General features: G+C 38.0%; 2 protein-coding genes across 5 annotated transcripts in view; one reads left to right on the forward strand and one right to left on the reverse strand.

The window, feature by feature from the left end:
• The window catches only part of ptpn11b (protein tyrosine phosphatase non-receptor type 11b), a 27,149-nt gene extending 22,417 nt beyond the window's left edge, over nucleotides 1-4,732 (forward strand). For 2 of the 3 annotated variants that reach the window (XM_079849269.1, XM_079849271.1), the window contains exons 14-16: nucleotides 85-185; nucleotides 543-657; nucleotides 1,955-4,732. In XM_079849269.1, coding sequence (XP_079705395.1) covers nucleotides 85-185; nucleotides 543-624 — 183 coding nt within the window. In that variant the 3' untranslated portion in view covers nucleotides 625-657; nucleotides 1,955-4,732. Of the gene's footprint in view, nucleotides 1-84; nucleotides 186-542; nucleotides 754-1,954 lie in introns of those variants that run through there. The other variant, XM_079849270.1, reaches the window with a different exon arrangement.
• On the reverse strand, nucleotides 4,117-9,495 carry rnf223 (ring finger protein 223). Of its 2 annotated transcripts, XM_079849272.1 has the most exons (3): nucleotides 9,246-9,493; nucleotides 7,395-7,512; nucleotides 5,095-6,445 (listed from the first exon to the last, which is right to left on the reverse strand). In XM_079849272.1, the coding sequence occupies exon 3, from the start codon at nucleotides 6,399-6,401 to the stop codon at nucleotides 5,733-5,735; it is 669 nt and encodes a 222-aa protein (XP_079705398.1). In that variant the 5' UTR covers nucleotides 6,402-6,445; nucleotides 7,395-7,512; nucleotides 9,246-9,493; the 3' UTR covers nucleotides 5,095-5,732. The 2 variants fall into 2 exon arrangements, with proteins under 2 accessions (XP_079705399.1, XP_079705398.1); XM_079849273.1 differs by lacking the exon at nucleotides 7,395-7,512 and having other exon boundaries at nucleotides 4,117-6,445; nucleotides 9,246-9,495.
• Between the last annotated feature and the right edge of the window lie 873 nt (nucleotides 9,496-10,368).

Raw genomic sequence — 10,368 nt, forward strand, 5'->3', positions numbered from 1 at the left:
GAATTTAAATATTTGGCATCCCTTATTTTATCAAATTAAATGTGTGAGTTTGATATTCCTTGTTTTGTTTATTTACCCTTTTAGAGGAATAAAACAAAGGAGAGAGAATACTCTAACATCAAGTACCCACAGATGTCAAATGCCAGAGCCAAGCCAAACATGAGCTCCTCTCGCTCTTCATCTGTGTAAGTGCTGATTTCCTGTTTTGCACACAAACACACTATTTGAAAAAAACGGCCCACACAGTGTTGTTACTGGAAAACAGTTAAGTTTATTTAGGTAAACTGTACTATCTCCCACACTTCCTCAATTCTAAAAGTATTTGTTCCTAAGTGAATCATTATCTGTCAAAAGGGTTCTGAAGCCGCTGTGAGTCAGTTTTTCTAGAACAATAAACGCAATATGCAACGTCAGACAGCACATCAAATCATAAAATGTGTTTTTAACTGTGTCACTTTCGATTTTGTAATTTTTTTTCTATAATAGATGTATTTTCGTTCCTCTTTATTTTAGTAACACACGTCTTTTCATCTCTTCCACAGAATGAATGATGACTCCGGAGTGTATGAGAATTTGAACATCAAAAATCCAAAGGGCTCCACCAGCAGTAACACCAGGAGATAAGCCATGTGGGCTGCTGTCTCAGGGACTCTGGGAGTATGTTTTTCCACCCTCGCTCTCACAGTGTTACACATATCTGCAGCCATGCTTATGTGTGAACACACACAGACACACACAGATATGAATGCACACACCTGCATCAAGGCTGTTGAAGTAAAGAGACGAGTAGGAGAAAGACAGTAAGGAACCAGTGGGGGTGGGAATTGTGTTTTTGTTCCAGCCCACCAGAATAAAAAGTATAATCTTACAGAATGGCAATGTTTGCCAATGGCTTTGAAAATAACACCATTCTTCAAAGAATATGCACAACAACTGATGTTTTCAAAGGTTAGCAACTGTACGTAGTATGCTTTCCAAATACCTACTGTATAAATTAATAAATATATAATATAATAATAATGTAATAAAACACATTTTATTAAAAATAACAGTAATTTCTATTTAATATAAATGCTGTTCTTTCAAACTTTGATTGATTAAAATATATCATGGTTTCCGCAAAAACATTAAGCAGCACAACAGTTTTCAACATCGATTGATACTAGAATGATTTCTAAATGATCATGTGACATGCTGAAAATTCAGCTTTGCCATCACAGGATTAAATTACATTTTAAAATATGTTCAAATAGAAAACCGTTTTTTTTTAATTGTAATAATTTTTCACATTATTGATTTTTTTTTTTTTTTACTGTATTTTGTTTTTGTTTTTGGTGAGCATAAGAGACTTCTTTCAGAAACATTAAAAAATCTTCTGAACGGTAGTGTATGTTGATTTACCTTTTATGACCGATGACTGTTGGTATTTAAAGTATTTATTTAATAGATTTTCACATTGGTCATCTAAATCACATAATTCATAGGATTAGGAATGATGTATTATATTAAAGTTATCTATGATTTTGCTCAGACTGACAGCCAAAATCCAAATGTAGACATATCTGACTGAAATCTGTTTATTTGTAGACTTAACAACACAAACCGACCCAAGTCACATCCATATGTGGTTTGTGTTTCAGTTAAAAACATTTTTTGTGTTATGTGTTAAATATTTTTTGTCTTTCAGAATGTGGCACATTTTACTCTAGATAAAGGGGGACAAAAATATTTAAAGTAGGGATGTGTCAATAAAATATACATTTTTCCTTTTTCTCTTTCTACACTGACAGCTTGGCTCTCTCTCTCTCAGCCTTTGTAGAAGAAAGTCATTTGACATCCTGCTGACGCCTACATCATTACTATAGCAACCAATGTGCTGTAGATACACCAGTGTGAAAGTAACACAACTGTTAAAACAATGCATCCCTAAACGTTCTGGTCTTTTGCTTTGCAGTTCCAGCAGAGGTGCTGTGTAGAAGCACCTGATCATGGGACGGCACTTGGGGGGGGGGGACAAGCAGCGCCTACGCTGAGGTGACACCACCCAGCCGCTCGGCTGGAGATTCCACGACATCTCCAACAGCTCCTCTCTTCATTTCCTGACTGACTACGTCTGAGAAACTCACACTCCAAAACCAAGTGCCTGATTAGCAGCCGAAATTGTTCCGGCAAAGGACGTGTGACTTGGTGCTTTCGCTCCCCCCTTCTAGTCTAACAAGCCTACACTGCTCTAAGCTACATGATGGTTTGATTATGTGTGAAATAAATTTGAAAATGAATATTTACACTCAGTGACATAACTTTGGATGAAGCTACGCTCTTTCCATGCTGTCTACGGCTGTTTCCAGACCTTGCTTTGTCTACTGGATGTTGTCTACTGTAACCAAAGAACTCTGATATATATCTCTCAGTTTCTCACAAGCAGTGGTCATTTGCGCTCTGCTGAGTGATACTCGCGGCACGGTGATGTAAGAAGAAGAGAAGTACACCGTCTGGCCTAAAGAATCCCTCTTTTCTTTTCAAAGGATATGAGAGGTGATTGGTCAAAGTTCGACCAATGATTTGGATACTCTTATGTAAGTAGGTGTTTTAAATGGACTGATTTGGTACAGTGTGGTTGAATCTATACAGTATGTGCCAATTAGCAGCCTGTACATCATATTTGTGAAAGCTTCTGCTTTAAAACTGTTTTTATTGAGCATTACCTCCAGGCTAATGAACAGTCAGAGGGAGACAAGTGCTACTGTCAATCAAAGGCTTATCAACCAATCAGGCTGCCTCTTCATCAGTGGGCTCCTCCTTCTATGCGTTGACTTTCTTGTTCTGAATACATCAGGTGAGCCTTTATTAGATTAGTTTTGTTTGTTTGTTTGTTAAAAATTGTTTTATTTGCAACAATGATTCCTTTAGAGCAGTTTTATCTTTTGTTGTGATATTTGTGGATGTGATCATGAAATCTAGGCCTGGCATTTTTGAATATAATGCATTTCTCTTTTTTTTTTTTTTTTTTGACTGTTATTCCACATTTTCCTCAGAGGAGACACATTAAGCTCTTTTATCACATATAAACAGGGTATGTGTGTATTTCCGTGTTATAAATAGCCCGATAAAGCTCTTTACTTCATAGTGGGTTGTGATTGCACTGAGGAGGCCTTTGAATGAAATAACGTAAAATGAAAAGCGTGGTATTACTAAAGATCACATCAGGCCGAGCCATTGACGTGAACTGGATTTCGGTGGAGACTTCAGCTAAAAATGAGGCAGGCCAGATGGCCCTCAGCTAAGATTAAAGAATAGATTTGTGTAGGACGAAAAAAGTAATTTAAAAGATGGCTGTAATCCAGACTTGGCTATTATTGGGTGAGGTCAGCAGTGATGTCATAAGATGTTATGTATACACAGTACCGTTCAAAATTTTAAGGTCAGTACGATTTTTTTTATTGGACCCTATTGGAATTGCTCCGTTTAATTAATTTTTTATTTTAAAGAAATGAATACTCTTATTCAGCAAGGATGAGTTTCCACAACAGCACAACCGTTTTCAATACGGATGATATTAATAATAAATGTTTCTTGATTATTTCTGAAGGATCATGTGACATTGAAGACTGGAGTAATGCTGCTGAAAACTCAGCTTTGACATCACAAGAAATAAATTGCATTTTAAAATATGTTCAAATAGAAAAGAGTTCTTTAAATTGTAATAATAACTCGCAATTTTTTGGATTATATAAATGCAGCATTGGTGAGCATAAGAGACTTCTTCTAAAAACATAAAAATGGTAGTGTGCATGTTGGCTTAGATAAAGCAGGACATGATGTATGTGATTAATCACAGCGTCTGACTGTGAAAGGTTACAGCTGTAGAGATGCCGTACGTGTTTGAGGGAGGCCAGGCTCTGCTTTTTTTGCACTTGGAAGGATAAAATGTTTGGGTTTTTTACTAGAGAACCAGTTTGTTAGACCTTCTGGGAAGTAAAAGCAATGTGCAACTGCATATGATAATCATTGTCCTTGGAATGACTGACTGATTGAATGAATTTTATGTGATTTATGCACCTGATCATGTGAGAGCAATGTGCTACTGGTATCTGAACGCTTGGACATTTGCTGTTAAGAGTTAAGTGTTTTATTTTTGCCTCTGTGAAAATGGGTAAAAGGTCAAAAATTGAGTGACACATTAAGACTTGAACTGCTGAAAGGTATAGTGTCCATGGCTGCCAGAATGTCCTTTTGTTCGGAGGTATATATAATGAATATCTGTTGATTTGACATCAGTGTAGTGTTTTGCGTTATATTTTTTTGGTCAATTATTTGTTGTAAATTATACATTTCACTTGTTTGTTATTACAGTGATGGAAATATTCGAAGCTGTTTAGCATATTGTTTTAGAATGATTTGTTAACATTTATTATTATTATTATACATAAAATCAACAGTTATAAAACTCTCTGCTCGCTTTATAACAATTTTGAAGTCTTCTCTTTAAATTTACTTGAATACTATGTTGGTGGGTTGTTGTTGTTTTTTAAATCTCAGTTGGTGATCAGTAGGTTTGATCTGATTCGCGTTGTGCTGACTGTCCTTGTGTGGTAAAGACTGTGTTCCCTCTTGCACTGGTTCAGCCTAAAATGCCTTTTGCCCTGGAAAATACAGCTGATGTATTGACTTGCATCTCAAATGAGAATACAGGATTAGTTATTGAATAATAAAGCATACACTGGGAACTTTCAACTAGTTGTCTCTAACTCATTTCACCTTACAAACAAACAGCTACTGGCCCATATATTATTTCCTTTCCTCTTTATAATTTCCTTCTCTCTTCAGGGTTTAATAATGAATAACTTATGTCAATAACATTTCGTTTCTCATAAAAACACCTGGAAAAGGGAAGCTAATAATTCATCCCTACAAAACACACACACGGTGGAGCAGTTTACATGGGTGTGGTTGTGAATGTGTTCACATGCAGGACACGTCGCTGTAGGGCTTAAGTTTCAAACGGTTATTGTTTGAGGCGTGTTCGTTTAACCGTCCCAGAGCAGGAAGTGATAAATTAGGGCCACGTGAATCTGTTCGCGTTTTCTTTCTTTTGTCAGTGTTATCAGTGATATCATGTATATTGTACCTATTAAAATTTTAAAACATTCCGTGACACTATTCCTTGAACTTCCTTGTGCCGTTTGCAGCAAAAGTTTTTATATTTTAAACAAAATACATTTCATGGAGTGGAATACAATGAAATAAAATATACAAATGTACAAGTTGAAAATATTAAGTTCACATTTTCACATTACTTCAATCGCTTGTTGAAGGTTTGTGGGCAAAATCCAGTCTTTTCAATAGAAATGCGATTTCCCCATGCAGATTTCACTTGTGTTCATATTGGTCACGTAATAGAATAGGAATAGAAAGTTGCTTGCTTGGTTTGAAAGTGAATTCTGTGTGAGACTATTGACAACGGAACTTTTTTCTTCACGGCTTCAAAATGGCTTCATTTTCTTTCAGTGTAGGCAGACATTTAACCATCAGTCAGTTTTGTCATGCACTGGCTAAGCTTTGACACTCATTCACATGTTCAATAAGATACAATAATGATACTGATGCAGTTCCTCAGTCTTTACTGCAGCATTGCTGTTTGTTGTAACTCCTTTGGCACCCAACAGGCTTGGCAAGGACGTATGGAGGTAAACGGACACCAATCAACCTGGTTTTGCAAGTCCGACATCAATCTAGACATGTTTGCCTCCCGTATTTGTTACTAATGTGAGTGTGGTAGTAGAAGCTGTAGTAGGCATCTGCAGGTTATGGGACGAACAACGCACGGAGCCCGTCGAGACGATGCACTGCAAGGGCCACAAAATGATCCCCAGCAGCAACAACATGAGGAATATAAAGAGCAGCAAACGCTTCCAGTCCATCAACCGTTCCAGAAGCCCAAGTCGCGGTCGAGTTTGGGAAGAAGATACGGCGCTTTGCCCGCTGGCCCCAATATCGACGCAGATGCAGAACGCTGGCAGGCCTGGCATGTCTATTGGCCGCTGGTAGCACAACCTCTCCCCGTCCAGCCATACGGGCTCTTCCTTCTGCTGGTTGGCGGGCAGGCGACACAGCACCTCCTGGCTCGTGGTCAAAGCTGGAGGCCCCCTTTTTGGGATGGTAGTGGGGTGGCGGCAGAAGGGGCAGGAGATTTTAGAGTTTTGAGGGTCCATGGAGGTAGCCATGATGCGGGAAAGGCACTCAAGGCAGAAGGTGTGTGTGCAGTCCAGCTGTTTTGGCGTTTTGAAGACATTGTCATAGGTGTTGAAGCAGATGGAGCACTCGGGATGAGAGCTCACCTTCTCCAGGTCAGTTTCCAGCAGGACCCCCTGGGTGTGCCACACCACTGGGCTCGGCTCCATCTCACCGGAGTACGGTCTTCCACCTTCTTCCTTGTGCAGATTCACTAGAACAAGCAAGACAAACATCTAAAAGTCACCTCTAGGTTCGTTGTATAGGTTCGAGAGCAAAACTAGGTCACAGCTTATGAAGTAAACATTTCCCACCAGGTGATTGGACATGACTGTGCAAACAGAAAGGGTGCACAGAACAGGCCTGAGCAAGAAGACGGTTCAAAGTAAACATCATGCCTTTGTCTGACTCTTTGCCCTTTAACTGAATTAACTGTGACTTTGAAGTAGTCATCAGTAAAGTTCTACTCAAGGGCTAGTTACTGTGCATACACTGTTACAAATAGTAGTGCATTGTTTTGCTGCCCACCTGCATTACCTTGCTTTATACCGTATATGCTAACAAAAATAAAAGTTCTTCAGTGGTTCTTCCTTTTAATTGGGTTTTTTGAACTGTTATACAAATTTTAGGAGATTACCTGTCCTGATTTCCTTTGCTTTTTCTCAGATTAGTATAATGGTTTCTGGGTTGATACACCAGTACATGTTGTTTTCTAAAGATGTTTACAATAAAAAGTTCTTAAAAACATTCTTCAATGGTTCTTTATGTTCAAAGAATCATCCCCTTATCAAGAACCATTTTCACTCATTTATAGGGTTCTTTTGTCGCTGTATACTTCTTTTGGAGGTTAAAACGTTCTTAATTTTTGAAAAGTTGATGTTTTGTGGGTACTTTTAAAGCACCAGGCGGTTTTCTGAAGAACAGAGAATAACATTTTCTAAGAATGTTCTTCATTAGTTTTTTTACTTCAAGAATCAAGAATATGTTGTCACTAAATTAGGTTTTTTAAATTTTATTACAAAAGTTCTTGGTTTTCTGAAGAATAAAACGTTTATAAGGTTCTGTGGCATTAAGCTGGAAAAAAGTGTTCTAATTATGATCTATTTTTAAGGGTGTACATAAGTTTAGTAAAGGTCAAGACCACTTGAAATACCCATGCTTACAATGTTGGTAAGACACAGACTGCTTTGTTGTCCTTGTTTCTGCCAACGTCAGCACCACTGTCCTTCAGAAACCCTTTCAGCGCACTAAGGCTCTCTAAAAGTCATCGCTCCACTGGGCCTGGCATTAGGAGATGAGAAGAATTTTATCAACAGGGTGATCAACATTGTATAATACACAGAAGTATTTCTCAGAGCCCATCCTGAGCTAAATAACATGTGCATCTAATCTAGCCTCTCTTTTAAGTGGTTTTGTTCCTGCACAGGTTCAGGCAGGGGTTTGGTTGAGAGCAGATGGCCTGTTCACAAGCCCTTCAGTGCAGTCCCATGCGTGTGTGTGTGTATGTGTGTTTCTTTCTCCATCCCTGCTCTGCACAAAGCTCCTGTTTGTTCTCCATTATATTGGTGTGGCTTTGGCATTCCTGGAGAACAGGCCGGTGCCCAGGCAGCCAGTCTCTCAGCACTGTGTAAAACCCCCTAGGCTCAGAGCACCTGCGGTCCCAGTCCTTTCTATCTTCTTTCACGATCTACGCCTCAGCGTATAACTGTTTGACCGCCATTAGTGCACGAGTTCATCGTTACTCATTAACTCAACCGGCAAAACACAGTAAGGGTTGACAATGTTCTTGACCTGATTCTCCGTCTCTGTGTGCGTGATGCTTGAACTTTCACATGACACCCTCACATCTACAGACCCTCTGTTTGATAACACCAGCCATTAGGAAAGATAAGGAGGGGTTTGAAAGTAGCTCTACTAATTTGATTTTATGTCTAGGCTGCAGCCCAAGGACAAAACTGCAGTTAGTTAACGTTGCAAGCTAATGTCCTGATTATGTCCTTTTATCAGGGAAAGGTCATAAACAGTTTAAGTGAACCCCTATTTATACCTCTAGATTTTGGTCTTCCCGATTTCATTTACATAAACGGCTTCATTAGTATTCTGTCAGTTTATTCAACATCCGCGTCTTGTGTGCATGTCTTTGTTTTGACAGCAAAGCTAAAAAAGCTAACACAAAACTAAATCTCAAATGAACTAAATCTCAAATGAATTTTTTTTAATCTTGTCATCGTTGCACTCAGTCTTAAAAACCTTAAACAGACACAAACTGTAAATTAAATATTATATATTATATAATATTCAAACTATATTGATACCATATCAGATTTTTTTTTTTACATGTATTTTTATTTGTCGATACCGGATATTTAATTGTTCATGCACAATTCCCCTATTTTTATATTAAGATTACCGTTGCCATTTAACAGTAATTTTAAGTTAATCTTTAAAAATGCTAGTAAATTAATAATTGTGACGGCTACATTCACTTGTAGTATTTAAAACGATTTGATTATTTTAATGTACATTTTTTATATTTAATTTTTAATTTCTAATCTGATTTTCAAACCGCATACATATGCTGTGTGTGTGTGTGTGTGTGTGTGTGTGTGTGTGTGTGTGTGTGTGTGTATATATATATATATATATATATATATATAGTCTGGTTTTATAATTATCAGATTTTCTTGTATTGTTATGCATGCACTGTACACTGTCAAAGTTTTATCAGACCTCTGATAACAGTTCTCCACTTTGACTTGCGGTAACTTCACATCAGTTTAACTAGTTAATGAACTTTAGTCATGCACCCTATATTATTTTCTTTCCAACTTCCTCTAAAACTTGAAATACCAGCCATACTTTATTCTTGTTTTCAGATATTGTTAGATTATTCTCCAGTCTTTACTGTGAGTTAACGTCCCTCTGGGTATACTTCCATTTCCAAACGGCTGCCCCTCTCTATATCAGCTGAAGCACGGCCACATGTGGCTGACAAACATTGCACATGTTCTTACCTGTTCTGATGACTTGAGCTCTAGTGTTATCCCTGTTCCAGTGATTCCTCTTTTATCTTCTCATCACTTCGCCTCCCTAAGGACACAAATGCATTATCAGCTCTGGAGCTGTCAGCAATCCTCTTGATAATGCAATGTCCTCCTTTTAGGAGTCTGTTAAAAGTGGAGCTGAACGCAGGTGGGCTGCCGATGCCTGTCGAGCTCCTTCTCTGTGTCTCGTGTCTACTCTCACCTGCCTCAATTTATCCACTCTCTTTCAGCACTCGCTATGGAAATGACATTGATAGGCAGGAACAATAACACGGCCTTGAGGGAGTGCCAGAGACGGGGTAGGAGGAGGGTTGGGAAGAAGGAAAGCATATTCATAGTATAACATTTCTATTCTCTTCATCTGCCCATCCTCTTTTTTTCTTTCTCTCTTGATCAGTCTTCCCCAATCATTTCCCATCATGTCACATTATTTTATATTTATATATCAATAGTTTTATAGTATTATTACTTCCTAGGATTTGGGGAAATCTCAAAACTTACTTAACATTGAACATTTCAAGTAGACACTCTTAAGTTAGCATTTTAGCTTCACACATGAGACCATAATCAGCAAACATGCTTCAGAAAGTTTGTCAATAACTTGGGCTGCTCACTAGAATGTATGAAGTCATAGTTAGTAGGGAGTTTTTCATGTCGTTCCAGTCAATGTGCGCACAAAAAAGCTATGTATCACTGCCAAAGCGAACAGTGTAGCCTTAGCAAAGGTTAACACACGAATGGCCTAATAGCGTCTCGTTTTTGTTTAGGTTTAATATCATTAACTCATTGCTAAGATAATCACATTCATGAATAAAGCTTGTATGAGCTTCTTTATTTGAGTTGTATTGTCTTTAAAATTCTCTCTCATGAGTTCTTAACTGGATAGCATTAGATAAACAGTATCATTTACAGTAATTTGCCACTTGGCTAGACTGTTATAAGGAAGAGATGGAAACATTGATAATGCATCATTAAATGGAGCCGTTTGCTGGTTTTAGCATTATAAGATGTTGAGAATACCTGCACATGATGATCCTCTGGTAGGCATAGCACAAGCACAAATATCTCTCTATGGCAAAAAGGACTGGTTCAG

This window comes from Squalius cephalus, assembly GCF_949319135.1.
Source record: "Squalius cephalus genome assembly, chromosome: 18".
Taxonomy (NCBI): Eukaryota; Metazoa; Chordata; class Actinopteri; order Cypriniformes; family Leuciscidae; genus Squalius; species Squalius cephalus.